Source organism: Mauremys mutica, chromosome 12 (assembly GCF_020497125.1).
Source record: "Mauremys mutica isolate MM-2020 ecotype Southern chromosome 12, ASM2049712v1, whole genome shotgun sequence".
NCBI lineage: Eukaryota > Metazoa > Chordata > Testudines > Geoemydidae > Mauremys > Mauremys mutica.
The window spans coordinates 14,915,588-14,935,380 of NC_059083.1; the positions used below are offsets into that span (position 1 = coordinate 14,915,588).

Consider the following 19,793-nt stretch of genomic DNA (forward strand, 5'->3'; position numbering starts at 1 on the left):
CCAGCTCCTCACTCGTGCTCAATCTAACTGCCAATTAGATTGACTCGAGCTACGACAAAGTGGTAACCATAAGACCATCTGTGGGACCCGTGTGTGTGTATGTGTGAATGAATGTGCCAATTTTTATGCTGTATTTTCAATAAATGTGGCCTGTTGCCTTTTCCCCTGAAAAAGAGCCTGTGTGAGTTTTATAAGCATAACATTGTCACCTGGTCCTGTAATCCACCTTGAAGCTGGGACTTTTCCAGAGTCGGGTGGGATTGCAAACAAAGGTTTCCTGCCGAGTCGGATCGACGCTCCCATGTTGACAAGATGAGGCCCAGGATCCTCTGCAAGACACCTCACATTTATAGCAGCTTCCATCTCATGCAAATCTGTACCAGATTCAAAATCTCTATCTCTGTCCATTGGTCCTTTGTGCTGCTTCCTTCTGGGTGTTGTCTCAATGCTGTTCAAAGAGGGTGTTCCCAAAAGAAGGAGCTTGCTTCTAATCCTCAAGGCCGTCAATATGTCTGACCTTTAGTGAGCCCACTTGACAAGTTTTATTGTTCTTGGGTCTGGCTTCCATCCCCTCTCCAAGGGTAGCAGCTGTCTGGAGGTGCTGCCTTCCACCCTTTACTCATTCACACCTCGTTCATTCAACAGGGCAATTGATTAAAAGGGGTGTGTGTGTGTGTGTATGTGTGCGGGGGGGGGAGATTTTATTCTACTCCTAGCAAAAAGACTTTTTTTTAACATTATGCCAAGGCTCAATACAAAGTTTTCTAGATAAGGATCTGATACAAGGCTGTATGAAAATAGAGGCATAATACAAAGTCATATGAAAGTTATGCGAAGATGCTTAATGCAGAGCTTTATCCACAAACGTTTATAAATTGCTGTGCTTCTTATTAATGAATGTGGTGAACGTGAATGTGGTACAGCTTGAGATGTCTGAATTTGCTACAGGATTCTGGGAGCAGGACCTTCCTGGCATCAAAGGGATGTCATGAATATAGGGGGAAAGGTAGCAACCTTTATGTATGCCAGCCCAGTCAGTTAACTACAAAGACCTTCTTAGCTGTTGTTCTGAATTGTTTTACCTGTAAAGGGTTACCTGTTTCCCTGAAGATGCTTAGGAAAAAAACACAATCAAGAAAAGAGTTAGCAGAGAACCCAGATCCAATGAAAATGAAAGATACATTCAAATGGGGGGAAACAGTTGGGGGGGAAACAGTTTCCTTTTCTGAGCCATCTTTGTTTTGGTCTGGAAAAATACAAAAGTGTCACAGCTACTGTTACGGAAAAATCGCTGCCTTTCTCTTTCTTACCATATAATTTTAACAAAGAAATCAGTTGGAACTAGGGATTTCAAGTGATTAAAAGAAATTCATCCTGATTAATCATGTGATTATTTGCACTGTTAAACAATGATATAACAGCATTTCTCTGAATGTTTTGGGATGTTGTCTACAGTTTCAAATATATTGATTTCAATTACAACGCAGAATACAAAGTGTACAGTGCTTACTTTTTAATTACAAATATTTGCACTGTAAGAAACCCCCAAAAGAAATAGTATTGTTCAATTCACCTATTATAAGTACTGTAGTGCAAGCCCCTTATCAGGAAAGTTGAACTTTCAAATGTAGAATTATGTAAAAAATACCTGCATTCAAATATAAAACAATGTCAAACAAGTTTGTTTACATTTGTGTGAGATAATGCTGAAAGTGAGAAGAGGCATTCTTACAGCACTGTTCTAGCCCAAGGCACAAGATATGTACGTGCCAGATGTGCTAAAGATTCCTATGTCCCTTCATGATTCAACCACCACCTCTGGCCTGCTATACCTGCTGCCCATGCTCAGACCAGAGCTGATTATTCTTCAGCTTTTCAGCCACTTCTAGGGTCTGGGGGGGGATTTTTTCATCTGCTCGAAGGGTTGCCAACCATCCTGGACTGGACGTCATTTGTAGCAATGCTGTCTCGTCTGGGAGAGTTGGAAATCTTATCTGCCAGGGAAATCCCCTATGGCTGGCATTTTCCATTTGCCTGCTGTGATGTTGCACTCTATATGATTTTATGAAAGTATGGTGATGAGTGCCAATAGGATGTAACTAAAATATGCTTCATGCAAAAGGTCTCTTGTATCATTACAAAGTTTATAATCTACTGAGTGTGGTCGTCCTATTTGTATAAATGTATCACTCTTGTATCTGAAACGAGAAATACGAAATATAACTCTGAGGGCCTATTGTAATCATGCAAAGTGTGGGCCATTAACGGTGGTTTGGAATCTTGATGGCTTCCATCCAGGGGCGGCTCCAGGCCCCAGCACGCCGAGCGTGTGCTTGGGGCGGCATGCCGCGGGGGGTGCTCTGCCGGTCGCCGCAGCAACATGCCTTCAGCAACATGCCTGCGGAGGGTCCGCTGGTCCCGCAGCTCTGGTGGACCTCCCACAGGCGTGCCTGCGGAGGGTTCGCTGGTCCCGCGACTTCGGTGGAGCCGCGGGACCAGCGGACCCTCCGCAGGCACGCCTGTGGGAGGTCCACCGGAGCTGCGGGACCGGCAGAGCGCCCCCCGCGGCATGCCGCCGTTCTTGGGGCAGCGAAATGTCTAGAGCCACCCCTGCTCCCATCAACCAGGACAATTGACTGTGAATGGCTCTGTCTGCAGGCAGGCCTTCCTGTGAGTCAGGCTGGGAGGAATGAAGGCTTGGGGTCTTACAGTGACGTGATCATGTCACCTGAGCTGGACTCCATCTTTAACCTGGTGTTTTTCCATTGGGAAGGAGGGGTGGGAACCCAGAGGGACAAAGGATTCCCACCTTATGCAAAAGATCTATACCGGTGAGTTGGTGGAACAGAACAAAGGGGGCTGCAGTCATAAGAAATCCCTAGTTACCACCTGATCTGGAACAAGGGCTGTACCAGGGGAAAGGATTGTGCCCAGACTAGGAAGGCTCCAGGCTGTGATAGAAGCTTATTGAAACATCTGAGGGTGAGATTTTATCTGTAATCACTTTCTTACTGTACTAGGTTGGACATGTGTGTTTTGTTTTGTTTTGCTTGGTAAGTCACTTTGTTCTGTCTGTTACTACTTGGAACCACTTAAATCCTACTTTCTGTATTGAATAAAATCACTTTTTACTTATTAATTAGCCCAGAGTATGTATTGATATGTGGGGCAGGGGGAACAACTGGGCATATCTCTCTATCAGTGTTATAGAGGGCGAACAATTAATGAGTTTACCCTTCATAAGCTTTATATAAGTTAAAATGGATTTATTTGGGGTTTGGACTCCATTAGGAGTTGGGCATCTGAGTGTTGAAGACAGGAACACTTCTTAAGTTGCTTTCAGTTAAGTCTGCAGCTTTGGGGCACGTGGTTCAGACCCTGGGTCTGTGTTGGAGCAGACTGGTGTGTCTGGCGGTGCTGGAGTTCCAGGCTGGCAGGGAAAGCAGGGGCAGAAGTAGTCTTGGCACATCAGTTTCTGTGATCCAACCTGTCACACCTGCCTCCTGCCAAAGGAGAGTCAAGTGGCTTTTTTTTTTTAGCTTCTCCCACAGACATAGCTGCTCTCACCCGTTGGGGTGGATTCATTAACTCTCCCGCAGGCGCAGTACAGAAAACTGCTCCCTGTAGGAATGCGCCACTTATGGTGAACTGAGCGTGCTCAGTAACATCTGCTGAAGCTACTGCCCTTCACCCTGCCCTAAGTATCCGATTGCGCTGAGTGCTTTTTACAGGGGTTAAAAAGAGGCAAAGGGGGCAAATCGGAGGAGGGATCCGGCCAGGGTCTAGACAGGGGAGGAAAAGTGGCTGGTCGGGGGGGCGGTGTGGTGGGGGCCCGCCCGCAAGGGGAAGGGGAACGCTGGCAGCACAGGGCTGGGCTGGATTGTAAACAGCGCCCTCTGCTGGGCTGCGCAGAGCGGGGCGGCTCCCAGCGCACTGTGCCTCACTGCCCCCAGCCCGCCCTTCCCTCTGGAGACGGACCATCCCGCCCCCTGCACCTTGCCCCATGGGGGCCCATAAATACATTTGGCACCAGGCCCATGAAAAGTTAATCTGGCCCTGCAGAGTGGGGCTAAGAGTTTTCCTTTTTCCTTTCTGACTGTGTCCTGATTTTTTTAATTAATTGCTGCTTATGTAAATTGTATTTGTTCTGAGCTATAGACACTGGCTAGGGCAGAGATCAGGGAGGCATCCAGAGCGGAGGAATTCCATCACTGTGTCCGTGTCCTGAGCGGTCACAACCAGGTTGGGGGACGAGCCCCTCAGAAAGCCTGGGACACTTGTGCTCTGGGAGGGGGGAGTTGGGACACAGACGGGATAAGGGGCTCAAAACTGGACATGGAAGCTGATGAAGTCATCCCTGTCGTACTGGAATTCCCCCCTACCACCACCCAGGGGTGCCCCAGTCCATGGCCTGTGTAGCAATAAATGAAGCCAAGTCCGTCAGTCTGTTCCGGTGGAGCGCCCCAAACGGGGGTTTTCCACGTCTATTTATTATAATTGGTTACATAATTCATCCTATCATGCGCATGTACTAACTCAATCCAACTCCTCGCCCCCTCTCCTGATTGGTGCTTTATGCACTGCGTACTCCAGTGGTAAACACCTGGTCGGCGCTTAATCAGTGTGTCTCCTGACCGGAATGTGTGGGGGAGGAACCACTTCGGCCGCTCCATAGTCGGGGGCGGTCTTCCTACCCCCATGGTGCTTAGGAAGTGTAAAGTTCCTACATCCCCTCCTTTTCTGTTTTGTCGACCCGTGCCTGGTCCGCATGTTTCATGATTTTATATGCATACATGACGGCCTGGGGTGTAGGCAGGGGTTTGCGCCGACAGGGTGTAAAACACATCCTAAGTATATTAGGAATACACTGAGCAAGGCAACAAAAACCAATCAAGCAGGCGATAACAATCAAAGCATATTGCAGAACAGTTCGGACCCATCCCATGGATGGCAGCCACGCCCAAAGGTCATCCCACCATGATGGGTTCCTGTCCTGCTGGATGTATTGTGCCATTTCTTGGAGGTTATCTAGGTGTGCTTGAATCCGTTTAGAATTGTCTGTCAGATTAAAACAACACATGCCATATACCTCCTCACAACCCATTTGGCTGAGCAATAGCAGGTAATCAATTACTGCTCAATAATCTAATATGGCATTACAAAGCTCCTCCTATTCTTAATTCAGCAAGGCTAAGGCGGCAAACGTATAATTGATATTTTTCACTAGGGCACATGCCAATCGACTAAGCTGTTGGTGATTGGCTACTCCCAACGCAGGGAGACCCACCAAGGAAACGGCCAGAGAGATGTACTCAGCCCGACTGAAAAGGCTGACGTTGGCATTACATTCTGACCTCATGGGGGTTGAGCTTCGCCGGCGTCGGGTACGGGTCTCATTAATTTGGGAGCCAGTCAACACTGACCTTGTGGGGAGTATCAATGTGAGCCTGCTTAGGCAACATTGAGCTTCTGAAATATTGGCTGGAATATAATTAAAGGTCCTCTGACCACAAGTAAAAAACCAACCCTCCGGTAACAAGATGTGCCCGTAATTGCTGGACACATTTTGAAAGTGTGTACAGTTCCATCCCGGGGTACCCACCCGCAAACATCCTTTTGGGGGCTTGTGACGTGTGCAATTAACCATCCGTACACAGGTCAAATTGGCGTGATTGGCTACCCGTGGGGTAAAGAGGGACAAGGCACTCGCGGGTTTCACATAAGTGGCCTGACCCCATAGGCTCATAGAAGAATATTGGATCTCGGTGGCATTCATAAAATTTAACATCCCCATTGCATTTGCAGCATTGCCCGGCGCCGTACATACTGGGACCAGGCAGGTGCCCAACAGGCCCATTTCAGGGGCCTGCTGTAAACAAAAGGAAAATTGATTGGCAAGAATCGCAAGTCGAGCCCATATATTATAACGCATACGGCTATGCAATTCGGGTTCGGCCCCAGCCGGTAACACACAAAAACAACACAACAATATGGTAAAAGAATTAGCAGTCAAACAGGCAAAGATAGCAGCAATAAAATATTCGGGGGTAGGCTCGGCCTTGTTATTCTCCAGCGTTTGCTGAGCCTGCTGCGCCAGTCGCTTCACCTGCCCCCATGTAACCTTTGGTGCCGTCTTTGTGGCTCGGCACACTGGAAAGGTCTCGGTTAGGTTCAGATTGAAGTTGGGTATCGGGTTCTTGAGGCTTTGATGCCACGTCATCGTGCCACGGTCGCACATTTTTGGCAGGGACCCACAACGGACCTGTGGGAGTAAGCACAGCGGCATGCCCCCGTCCCCAGGTTATCAATGGAACGGGGCCATACCAAGTAGGGTCCGGGCTCTCGCTAATTAATTTTGCTTGGCACCCAGGGATGGCCCATCATCCCCCACTGTTTTGTTTTGCTTTTTTAGGTACTCTTTAAGTGTACGATTGGTCCGTGCCACAATGGCTTAACCGGTGGAATTATACGGAATGCCAAAGACGTGGTTAATTTGCCACTGCGTGCAAAAATCTGCAAACCTGTGAAAAATGTAGGCGGGGCCATTATCGATTTTGATCTGTCGGGGGCGGCCCATAACGGCCACCGCAGCAAAAACGTGATTGATTACATGTTTGGCCTGTTCGCCCCGTTGTGGGGTGGCCCAAATATAATGAAAGTAGGTATCAATGGTAACATGTAAATATTTCCAAGGAAAAAAAGGGGGATAAGGCGTGACATCCATTTGCCACATTTGGTTGAATTGAAGGCCGCGGGGATTAACACCCAATTCGGGATAATGATGAAAACTGGCACAATGATTACAGGTTTAAACAATACATTGGGCTTAATTTAAAGGGATCATAAAATGCTTCGCTAAAAATTTAGCATTTCGATGAAAAAATACATGACTATCAATGGGATCCAAAAAGAACAGAATGAGTTAACTTGAGTTAACTGAAAAAAACTAAAAATAAAACACTGGCCTCAGTCAAGGACACCGCTGCAGCTAAGACTTGGCGGACAGCCAAGAAAAGGGGGGCTTGGCGAACAGCCAAGAAAAAGGGGGGCTTGGCGGACAGCCAAAAAAAGCAGCTATGAAAGCGGCAGAACTCGGCCAGGCACTAACAAAATGTGTTAGCCAAAAAGGGAAGGGCAGTAAACTCAGTCATGAATGGGAAGATGTGATCCAAATTTGCTTAACAAGTCTCTTCCCCATAGGGATACAGCAATATCCATGATATAGGGTTTAAGGAGAATCTCCTTTCCCCCCTCTCGTGGAGTTATAGCAATCCATCGGGTGCTTTGTTGAGCAGTCTGCAATCCGCCCACTCCCCAAATGGCTGGCACTTCGGATTTGTCCCAGGTGGACGGCCACTGCCGAGCGGAGATGACTGTAACGTCAGCTCCAGTATCCACCAGCCCCTCAAGGGGGATACCGTTGCAGTAATAGGTACGCTTAAATTTTGCTCGTCCTATTGCTTGAGTGATCGCCGCCACCTGAGGATGGGCCTTCGCTAAGGTGGACCCGAAACCCCCAGCGTCCCGGGTCACATTTGTTCCCCCTGCGGGCAAACAGAAGGGAAGGATCACCATCTGGGCCCATGAGTCCCCTCGGTGCAGCTGTTTTGGCATATGAGCCCAGATTTGGACATAAATACTTCCCTTATAATCACTATCTATTACCCCGGGGACTATCTGAATGCCATATTTTCCGGCATGGGAACGAGGGAGGATTAGCCCCATAGTGCCCGGGGGCAGGGGTCCAAAAAGTTGGGTAAGAATCGCCACCACCTCCCCGGGGAAAGTGAGCTCCCTATCTTCCTGCAACAACAAATCAATTCCCGCACTTCCTAGGGTGGCCGCCGGGGTATCATAGGCGGTGCCTCCTCCCACCTTTGGGCCGGGGCTGGGGGATCGCCCGTTGCCCAGTTTCCCGGGGGTTGGGCATGGAGCGGGGGATTACTACGGCATTGATTTGCCCAGTGGTAACCCTTCTTACATCGGGGACAAATAGATCTTGGCTTATTGGACTGCTGTCGCGTCCCGGTATTGCCCCCCCCCCCCCCAGAAGCCCAACACTCCCTCTTAAAATGGCCTGATTTCCCACAATTAAAACACTTTCCCTGGGGTTTGGACCCCGTCTGCATGGCTGCTGCCAGCAAATTCATCTGATGCACTTGGGTGCCAACATCCGTGCACGCTTTTAGCATTTCTGCCAGAGAGTACTCCGGTTTGGTCACAATGGACTGTAACACCTTGCGGCAGTCCGCATTAGCATTCTCATAAGCAAGTTTCCTCATCAATTCCCACTGGGCATCAGGATTATCTACCTGCCTCTGAATAGCCTCCTGTAGTCTGTTAATAAATTCCACATATGACTCTTGAGGGCCCTGGCGGGTGACAGTAAAGGACCGGGAGGGTTTTCCCGTCACCGATACCTTAAACAGGGCTCTTAAAACACAACGCCCCACTACCTGGAGCGTTACGAGAGGGATGTTCGCAGCCTGCTCCCGTATAGTGGCAAACTGTCCTGCTCCATACAACTGCTCGGGAGTATAGCCCCCCCCGATGCCCGCCCCTGTTGTAATGCTTCCTGTTGAAATTCACTATCCCAAATAACATACTGCGCGGGGCTTAAAAGCATCCTACAAAGATCCTTCCAATCTTGGGGGAGCATGCTATACCCATTTGCAATCCCTTCTAACATGCCTCGGGTGAAGGTGGATTTCAATCCCGACTCAGTAACCGCCCGTCTCGCCTCTCGGAGAACGGAATAGGGGAGGGCTGTGATCTCCACTTCAGCCTCTCCCTCTGCGTTGCCAGGACGATGTGTCACTGGGAACGCAGCCAATAACTCCCCCATCTCCTCCCCGCTCAATTCTCCCTTCTCCTTTTCCCTCTGTATCATTGCCTGAAAAGGGGACAGCCGAAAAATCGGCCGTCAAGAGCCATCCGTACCCGGACATGCATCATGGCATTCGGGTACCGCCTCAGGCGGCTTGGGGGGCAAGATCCGAGGGTAAGGGGGAGGGGCCGAAGGCGCGGGAGCGAGAAGGATAGCCCTGGAGGACGCTCCAATCCCGATTGTCTCCAGAGCCTCCTTACATCGCTGCCAAAGCAGAAGCCACTGCACCGCGGCTCGAGGCTCCGCGTGCAGCGTCGCCCCTATCTTTATCCAATCATCTACCGACAGTGACCCATGATCCGGGTACCAAGGACATTGGCGATTGATTTCAGCAAGTAGCTGTTCTAACTGACCCAGGGAGACTGGCCCGCCAGCCTGTCGTATGATAGCCTGCAGCTCTTTCGCATGAACTTTCTGCTGAGCTGACAGTTCCCCCCACATACTCACGGATCGAAGCTTCCCAGCGAGGTTCGGTGCACCGAAGGCTATTCCAGCCGGTGAGCAGGGGGAATCACGTCGGGGTCACCAGATGTAGCAATAAATGAAGCCAAGTCCGTCAGTCTGTTCCGGTGGAGCGCCCCAAACGGGGGTTTTCCACGTCTATTTATTATAATTGGTTACATAATTCATCCTATCATGCGCATGTACTAACTCAATCCAACTCCTCGCCCCCTCTCCTGATTGGTGCTTTATGCACTGCGTACTCCAGTGGTAAACACCTGGTCGGCGCTTAATCAGTGTGTCTCCTGACTGGAATGTGGGGGGGGGGGAACCACTTCGGCCGCTCCATAGTCAGGGGCGGTCTTCCTACCCCCATGGTGCTTAGGAAGTGTAAAGTTCCTACAGCCTGCACCCCGTGGAACCCTGGGGGAGGGGGCAGGGACAGAACTAGGTCAGCAGCCAGAAGTGCTCAAAGATCATGAGTCTGCCTCCCCCATCAGTTACAGACATTACCAAGTATGGGGGCTTTCTATTTGACCTCTGGATTTGCACCTTCCCAGGGACACTGGGAAGAAGGGTCCTGTCACCTAGAGCATGAGGGCGTGTGGCCACCACCAGAGCAGGTGTCTGACCCGCAGCATCCCTGCAGCACAGCCAGGGCCTGGGCAGGAGGCCTGGGATGGGGGAGGGACAGACTGTGAAGTGCCCGAGCATCCCACAGACGCTGTTTGTGCTTCCCCCAGGCCCGCAGAGTGCGGCAAAGTGTTTTCCTTTCGCCTTCCCCATTGTTTCCTGATTTCTTTTATTAGCTGCTGTTTAGTAAATTGCATTTGTTCTGGGGTATAGACAATGGTCAGGGAAGCGCCCAGAGCGGAGGAAGTACCCGGAGTGGGGACGCTCTAGCCCGTGTCCTGAGTGGTCACAACCAGGGTGGCGGACGGGCCCCTCAGGAAGCCTGGGCCCAGCCTTGTCGGGGATACAAGGACTTTGCCACACAGCAGAGTGGAAGTGGAGCCCTCGGGGTCAGGCAGGCTCTGGGTGAAGGGCGCGAGGACTCAGATCCTTCTGCTATTCGATTCCACCCGGGGGGTGTTTAAGTCAGGAAAATTCCCCCCAGTAGCAGGACCATTTCCCCACTTACCTCTGCGCATTTTTACTGATTTCTCCTTAAATTCATTAAGTATTTTATGAAAAATGTGTCACCCATTCCCCCCGCTAGATGGAAGAGGGTCCCTCCCAGTGGTTTCCCCAGGAATTGAAATTAGGGGGGGTGTTCGAATTTACAGGGGGGGTGTCAGGGCCAATGAGATATGTAAAAGAGATATGAATAAAGTAAATGTTTTGTTAGGATTATGCAAATTTAACATAAGAATAATGCAAGTTACACCAAAACACATAACAGGTCTAGATTTCTAAAAAAATATATACATTTTAAAAAAAAGTATTTAATTTAAATTGACTTTTGAAAAGTAAGCCATCATGGGGCAAGAGGGAAGATCCGCTCATGGATCAGTAACTGGTTAAAAGATGGGAAACAAAGGGTAGGAATAAATTATCAGTTTTCAGAATGGAGAGAGATAAATAGTGGTATCCCTGAGGGGTCGGTACTGGGACCAGTGCTGTTCAACATATTCATAAATGATCTGGAAAAATGGGTAAACAGTGAGGTGGCAAAATTTGCAGATGATACAAAACTATTCAAGATAGGTAAGTCCCAGGCAGACTGCAAAGAATTACAAAGGGATCTCATAAAACTGGGTGACTGGGCAACAAAAATGGCAGATGAAATTTAATGTTGATAAATGCAAAGTAATGTATATTGGAAAACAATCTCAACTATACATACAAAATGAAGGAGTCTGAATTAGCTGTTAACGCTCAAGAAAGATCTTGCAGTCATTGTGGATAGTTCTCTGAAAACATCCACTCAGTGTGCAGCGGCAGTCAGTGATTCCCAACATTCTGTTTGCTTTTTTAAAAAGAACAGGAGCTCTTGTGGCACCTTAGAGATTAACAAATTTATTTGAGCATAAGCTTTCGTGGGCTACAGTCCACTTCAACGGATGTAGCCCATGAAAGCTTATGTTCTTTTTGCAATACAGACTAACATGGCTGCTCCTCTGAAACCTTTGCTTTTTTAAGAAAGGGATAGATAATAAGACAGAAAATATCATACTGCCTCTATATAAATCCATGGCACATGTACACCTTGAATACTGTGTGCAGATCTGGTTACTCTATCCCAAAAAAGACATACTGGAAATGCAAAAAGTACAGAGATGGGCAACTAAAATGATTAGGGGTATGAAACAGGAGAAAAAATTAAAATGACTTGGAATTTTCAGCTTAGAAAAGAGACAACTAAGGGGGGATATGCTAAAGGTCTATAAAATCTTGACTGATGTGAAGAAAGTGAATAAAGTAAATGTTTTGTTAGGATAATCCAAATTTAACATAAGGAAAATGCAAGTTACACCAAAACACATAACAGATCTAGATTTCTAAAAAAAAAAAAAATTAAAAAAAAATGTATTTAATTTAAATTGACTTTTGAAAAGTAAGCCATCATGGGGTAAGAGGGAAGATCCTCTCATGGATCAGTAACTGGTTAAAAGATGGGAAACAAAGGGTAGGAATAAATTATCAGTTTTCAGACTGGAGAGAGATAAATAGTGGTATCCTTGAGGGATCAGTACTGGGACCAGTCCTATTCAACATATTCCTCTGGAAAAATGGGTAAACAGTGAGGTGGCAAAATTTGCAGATGATACAAAACTATTCAAGATAGTTAAGTCCCAGGCAGACTGCGAAGATCTACAAAGGGATCTCACAAAACTGGGTGACTGGGCAACAAAATGGCAAATTAAATTCAATGCTGATAAATGCAAAGTAATGCAAATTGGAAAGCAATCTAAACTATACATACAAAATGATGGCATCTGAATTAGCTTTTAACACTCAAGGAAGAGATCTTGGAGTCATTGTGGATAGATCTCTGAAAACATCCACTCCATGTGCAGCAACAGTCACAAAAGCAAACAATGTTGGGAATCATTAAGAAAGGGATAGATAATAAGACAGAAAATATCATATTGCCTCTATATAAATCCATGGTACATGCACACCTTGAATAGTGTGTGTAGATCTGGTCACCCATCCTAAAAAATATATATTGGAATTGGAAAAGGTACAGAGATGGGCAACTAAAATGATGAGGGGTATGAAACAGGAGGAGAGATTAAAGTGACTGGGAATTTTCAGCTTAGAAAAGAGATGACTAATGGGGATATGATAGAGATCTACAAAATCTTGACTGGTGCGAAGAAAGTGAATAAGGAAATTTTATTTAATCCTTCACATAACACAAGAACTAGCAGTCACCGAATGAAATTAATAGGCAGCAGATTTTAAAAAAACAAAAGGAAGTATTTCTTCACACAATATAAAGTCAACCCAGGGAACTCTTTGCCAGGGGATGCTGTGAAGACCAAAACTATAACAGGATTTTAAAAAGAACTAGATAAATTCCTGGAGAACAGGTCCATCTGTGGCTATTAGCCAGGATGAGAGGGATGCAACGCCATGCTCTGAGTGTCCCTAGCCTGTTTGCCAGAAGCTGGGAATGGGCAACAGGGGATGGATCACTTGATGATTCCCTGTTCTATTCATTCCCTTTGAAGCACCTGGCCTTGACCACTGTTGTAAGACAGGGTACTGGGCTATATGGACCATGGGTCTGACCCAGTATGACCATTCATATGTAAAAATTAATTATAATAAAAATGTTTAGTACAGAAACTCCCCAACATAATGACCTCTCAAGATAGCAACAATGTGAGATAACAACCTTGGCAAATAATGCATTTTAAAAATCTTGGCCTACTGGGAAACATATTTATATAAGTTTCCATTCCCAGTCACAAATCTAGCATTCTGGAGCAAAGTGACTAAAATATAGTCCAACAAACAAATGTTTATTTAACGTGCCCCTCACTTTTCCCTCCACCGCACTCCACTCACCGGTGTTGTCCTTGGTCAGTGGAGACTCAGAGTTCAGAGGTGCTTTCATGTGAGTACACCTTCCAGGTGGGGGACAAAAAGGCACAGTTTGCTCTGGCCATGGCTGTTCGTTGTCCCATGGTTCACTCCACCACTCTGTTGCCAATGGCCCTGCACAGTCACCTTCTGCTGTCACCTACCACTGTGACCTCTGCAAGTTGGTCTCTTGAGGTTCCACCAGCTCTCAGTGATTTCAGCTGAGCTCTCAGTGCGGGAACCTCGCTGCTAGTGCAGTCTGGGCTGTCTCTTACACAAAAACACTGTACCCACAGGAACATTGTCCCCACAACAGGACTAAGCACTTAGACCTGATTGTCAGTGATTTCAACTGCAGTGGTCACTTAACAGAACAAAAGACTCTCTATGGAGCCTAATCAGCTCTGTCTTTAAACAGTGGAGAGGGACAGGTCCCCACCCTCTCCCTTGATGCCTTCAAATCATCACAGGCTAAGCACAGTTCTATTGCCTTTTACTCATAGAATAAGAACAACATTTCATCCCCCCTTCCCCCACATTCAAGTGGTTTGTAACCCAACCCCAGCAAAATCTATCACTTGGACAACACAGCTTTGTTTGCTGGATACCTAGGTAGATTAGGTGTGAATGTAAATATAATCTTAGCCCCCAGCTCATCACTAGCTGTCAGGGAGAAGCAGCAAAGAATCCGGTGGCACCTTGTAGACTAACAGACGTTTTGCAGCATGAGCTTTCGTGGGTGAATACCCACTTCTTCGGATGCAAGTAGTGGAAATTTCCAGGGGCAGGTATATATAAGCAAGCAAGAAGCAAGCTAGAGATAACGAGGTTAGTTCAATCAGGGAGGATGAGGCCCTGTTCTAGCAGTAGAGGTGTGAAAACCAAGGGAGGAAAAACTGGTTCTGTAGTTGGCAAGCCATTCACAGCCTCATCCTCCCTGATTGAACTAACCTCGTTATCTCTAGCGTGCTTCTTGGTTGCATATATATACCTGCCCCTGGAAATTTCCACTACTTGCATCCGAAGAAGTGGGTATTCACCCACAAAAGCTCATGCTGCAAAACGTCTGTTAGTCTATAAGGTGCCACAGGATTCTTTGCTGCTTTTACAGATCCAGACTAACACGGCTACCCCTCTGATACTTGACACCATGCAAGGCACTGCATTTAGCCGTATGGAGTGGAAATCCATCAACCTCATGAAGAAACTTGCACAAATACAGACAGATATCATCTTCCTTTCCAAATGCAAACGGATGGACATCATACCAAATGGACTAAAGGTAAAAAATCCACTGCTGTCTACATACTACACAGACCACAGTGAGAGATTATGCCATACTCTATCAAAGAAACTGAGGAACCACCTGATCAGCATCCTATACAGCAAACAGGAAAACATCAAAAAAGAGCTCTCCAACCTGGAGACTCTCATTAATAACCAAACTTCCATACAAACGGACTTCACTAAAATAAGACAGGAGATCTACATTACTCACTTCACCTCTCTACAAAGGAAAAAAGACTGTAAGCTGTCTAAACTCATACCTGCTATGTGGGGCCACAACCGTTGTACCCTAACCCACCCAGCAATATCGTCAATCTATCCAACCACACACTCAGCCCAGAAGAAACGTCTGTCCTATCTCGGGGACTCTCTTTCTGCCCTGGCACCCCCACCAACATGATACAGTTCTGCGGTGATCTGGAAGCCTACTTTCGCCGTCTCCGACTCAAAGAATACTTCCAGGACAACACTGAACAGCGCACTGATACACAGTTACCCTCCCACCAACAGCACAAGAAGAAGAACTCCACATGGACTCCTACTGAGGGTCGAAATGACAGTCTGGACCTATACATTGAATGCTTCCACCGACGTGCACAGGCAGAAATTGTGGAAAAACAACATCGCTTGCCTCATAACCTAAGTCGTGCAGAACGCAATGCCATCCACAGCCTCAGAAACCATCCTGACATTATAATCAAAGAGGCTGATAAAGGAGGTGCTGTAGTCATCATGAACAGGTCTGACTACCAAAAGGAGGCCGCCAGACAACTCTCCAATACCAAATTCTACAGGCCACTTCCCTCAGATCCCACTGAGGAATACACTAAGAAACTGCATCATCTACTCAGGACACTCCCTACACTAACACTGGAACAAATCAACATACCCTTAGAGCCCCGACCAGGGTTATTCTATCTACTACCCAAAATCCACAAACCCGGAAATCCTGGACGCCCCATCATCTCGGGCATTGGCACTCTCACTGAAGGACTGTCTGGATATGTGGACTCTCTACTCAGACCCTATGCCACCAGCACTCCCAGCTATCTCCGTGACACCACTGATTTCCTGAGGAAACTACAATGCATTGGTGACCTTCCAGAAAACACCATCCTAGCCGCCATGGATGTAGAGGCTCTCTACACAAACATCCCACACACAGATGGAATACAGGCTGTCAGGAACAGTATCCCTGATGATGCCACAGCACAACTGGTTGCTGAGCTCTGTGCCTTTATCCTCACACACAACTATTTCAAATTTGATGACAATATATATCTCCAGATCAGTGGCACCGCTATGGGCACCTGCATGGCCCCACAATATGCCAATATTTTTATGGCCGACCTGGAACAACGCTTCCTCAGCTCCCATCCACTCATGCCCCTTCTCTACCTACGCTACATTGATGACATCTTCATCATCTGGACCCATGGGAAGGAGACTCTGGAAAAATTCCACCAAGATTTCAATAGCTTCCACCCCACCATCAGCCTCAGCCTGGACCAATCTAATGGGAGGTCCACTTTCTAGACACCACAGTGCAAATAAGTGATGGTCACATTAACACCACCCTATACCAAAAACCTACCGACCGCTATGCCTACCTTCATGCCTCCAGCTTCCATCCCAGGCACACCACAAGATCCGGGTACAACCACATCTGCTCTAACCCCTCAGACAGAGACCAACACCTACAAAATCTCCACCAAGCATTCTCAAAACTACAGTACCCGCACGAGGAAATAAGGAAACAGATCAACAGAGCCTGACTTGTACCCAGAAGCCTCCTACTGCAAGACAAACCCAAGAAAGAAACCAACAGGACTCCACTGGCCATCACATACAGTCCCCAGCTAAAACCCATCCAACACATCATCAGGGATCTACAACCCATCCTGGACAATGATCCCACACTTTCACAGGCCTTGGGTGGCAGGCCAGTCCTCGCCCACAGACAACCTGCCAACCTGAAGCATATTCTCACCAGTAACTGCACACCGCACCATAGTAACTCTAGCTCAGGAACCAATCCATGCAACAAACCTCGATGCCAACTCTGCCCACATATCTACACCAGCGACACCATCACAGGACCTAACCAGATCAGCCACACCATCACCGGTTCATTCACCTGCACATCCACCAATGTAATATACGCCATTATATGCCAGCAATGCCCCTCTGCTATGTACATTGGCCAAACTGGACAGTCTCTAAGGAAAAGGATAAATGGACACAAATCAGATATTAGGAATGGCAATATACAAAAACCTGTAGGAGACACTTCAACCTCCCTGGCCACACAATAGCAGATCTTAAGGTGGCCATCCTGCAGCAAAAAAACTTCAGGACCAGACTTCAAAGAGAAACTGCTGAGCTCCAGTTCATCTGCAAATTTGACACCATCAGCTCAGGATTAAACAAAGACTGTGAATGGCTTGCCAACGACAAAACCAGTTTCTCCTCCATTGGTTTTCACACCTCTACTGCTAGAACAGGGCCTCATCCTCCCTGATTGAACTAACCTCGTTATCTCTAGCTTGCTTCTTGCTTGCATATATATACCTGCCCCTGGAAATTTCCACTACTTGCATCCAAAGAAGTGGGTATTCACCCACAAAAGCTCATGCTGCAAAACGTCTGTTAGTCTATAAGGTGCCACAGGATTCTTTGCTGCTTTTACAGATCCAGACTAACACGGCTACCCCTCTGATACTTGACATATTTTATCATACACTGTATAAGCTTTTAAAGTGTGTATTAATGTTTCAGTTTAAATTCAGATTTCCAAACAGTCACTAAATTGGTATGTAACTAGCTCACAAAACTTGGGGGGGTGTTGGGAAAATTCAGGGGGGGTGTAGGGAAATCACTGGTCCCTCCCTTCTGTGCTGAGAGCCTGGGAGCGGAACAGGAGCCGGACCCAGAGGGAGAAGCGCAGATCGGTGGGTTTCCCGCTAGGACCCAGGAGCGGCCTGGAGGCGGCTCTGGGGGGAGCGATCGCTGGGGTCCGTCCCAGCAGCGGGAAGTGACTCGCAGCCGCTTGGAGGAAGGTAGGAGAGACCCCGCCTCGATTCGCTGCCCGGGGCCCGGGAAAGCTGCCGCTAGACCCGGTGGGGGCGGGGCGGGATCACGTTACCCTCCATCCCTCCCCGCCCAATCCCCCTCCCCCATCCGCTGCTTTGTTTCCCTGCCCCTGGCCGCGCTGGTGCGGACGGAGGCTGCAGGGAGATCTGGAGCGGCGGGGGGGGTGGGGTGGCGAAGGTGGGCAGCCAAACTGAATGCGGGGGCCGGGGAAGGAGCGGGGCCCAGGGGCACAATCAGGGCATGGGGGGGGCAGCACAGGTGCTGGCTCTGGGCTGGTGGGGCCCTGCCACACCCCCCCCCCCCCCGGCTTGAAGGGGTTTCCAGCCTATCCAGGTTTACAGTCTGGTTCAGTGGCTCTCAGCGCCCCCCACTGTACAGATTGTTTCACCCCCCTGCCTGGGACTAGGAGCCCGGGATAAGAACGGGGAACAGCTGGTGGGGGGTGAACCTAGGGCTGGGGGAGGCAAGCCCCTCCCCCGCACTGTAGGGGCAGGACCCCAGCCCCTGAGTACCCCCAATATCCCCTCCCCCACCTGCTCAGCATGTAGCCCCAGCCTCCCCGGCTCCGGAGCCCAGGAGGGGCACACGGCCCCAGGCAGAACCTCGGGGGGCAGCCTAAGGAGAAGCCTGACCCGCTCCCCACAGGGGCCCTGCACCCCACCTCCGCACTCAGCTGTGACTCTCAGCCAGCCTGGAAAACAGAAGGTTTATTGGTCGCTGGGAACACAGCGTAGAACAGAGCTTGTTAGCACAGAAATCAGGAGCTCTCAGCAAAGTCCGTCTGGGGAAAATCCCCTCTAACCACACCTGCCCCTGAGCCTGCAGGTGATGGAGAGACCTGGGGAAAGGGCTGGAGCCGGGCAGGGAAATGACTCTGCACAAAGGGCCCCTTGGAGGGACCTATTGGTGTCGCAGGGGGTTCACTGCTGGCAGGAGCGGCATTAGAAATTTCGCCGCCCCAAGCACGGCGGCACTCCGCGGGGGGCGCTCTGGCGGTCGCTGGTCCTGCAGCTCCGGTGGACCTCCTGCAGACGTGCCTGCGGAGGGTCCGCTGGTCCCGCGGCTCCATTGGAGCATCAGCAGGCACGCCTGCGGGAGGTCCACCGGAGCAGCCTGCCGCCCTCCCGGCGACAGGCAGAGCGCCCCCCGTGGCATGCCACTCCAAGCACGCGCTTGGCACGCTGGGGTCTGGAGCCAGCCCTGAGTGCTGGGGGGAGGGGCCGGGTCTGTGCTGTAATAAACTGACTGAGGGTTTTCCCAGCGTGGCAGATCCCAGAGCGTCTGTCTGTAGGAAGAGGGGCTGTGACATGGACTGAAACCCCTTCTGTAACCTCCCCCATCACCCCTCTCAACCCGACAGGCTGAGGAATCGCGTCCACGTTTCGCTCCAGATCGACCCGTCTTCCAGGGGACAGAGAAGGGAAATGGCTGTGATGGAGACAACTCAGGTAGGGGATTTGCAGGGAGCTGTAGGGGGATGGGGAGGATTTGTTTTAGAGGGGGAGGGGCGAGAAACACACAAGGTGAGGCAAGGAGGGGACGGGGTCTGATAAACCTGCTGGAACATGATCAACCTGGGCCTGATTTTATGAACAGGCTCATTGAAGGTGAGGGGAGGGGGCACTTTCTGACGCAGGAAACGCCCCACTGGGCAGAGGCTTCTGTGAAATACGATGGGGGGGGGGGAGTTGTCGGGATTCCTGTCCCCGGCTCAGAGCTCTGCTTCCCGTATCAGCCTGTGGCTGGCAGGCGTGTGGGAAATGAGAAGACCCTGCCCTGCTCCGTGTGCTGGGGGGACAAGGAGCTCTCACCATTTCCTACCCCCTGAAGCCTCCTGGCTGCTCTGAGCAGGGTGGGGGTGGGATTCTGCTTTTCAGGCCCTCGTCCCCCATGACTAGTGAGATTGCGGCTGGGGCAGCAGGTGCAGAGCTGGGGACTCTTGTTGTTCCAGATGCCGGTGACCTTCGAGGAGGTGGCTGTGTATTTCACCGAGGGGCAGGGGGCTCTGCTGGACCCCGCTCAGAGAGCCCTCTACAGGGACGTCATGCAG

General features: G+C 49.2%; 1 protein-coding gene across 1 annotated transcript in view; it reads left to right on the plus strand.

The window, feature by feature from the left end:
* The first annotated feature begins 19,167 nt into the window (after positions 1–19,167).
* LOC123346591 (zinc finger protein 585A-like) overlaps positions 19,168–19,793 on the plus strand; it is a 37,822-nt gene continuing 37,196 nt past the window's right edge. The window contains exon 1 of the mRNA XM_044984066.1: positions 19,168–19,191. Coding sequence (XP_044840001.1) covers positions 19,168–19,191 — 24 coding nt within the window. The remainder of the gene's footprint in view (positions 19,192–19,793) is intronic.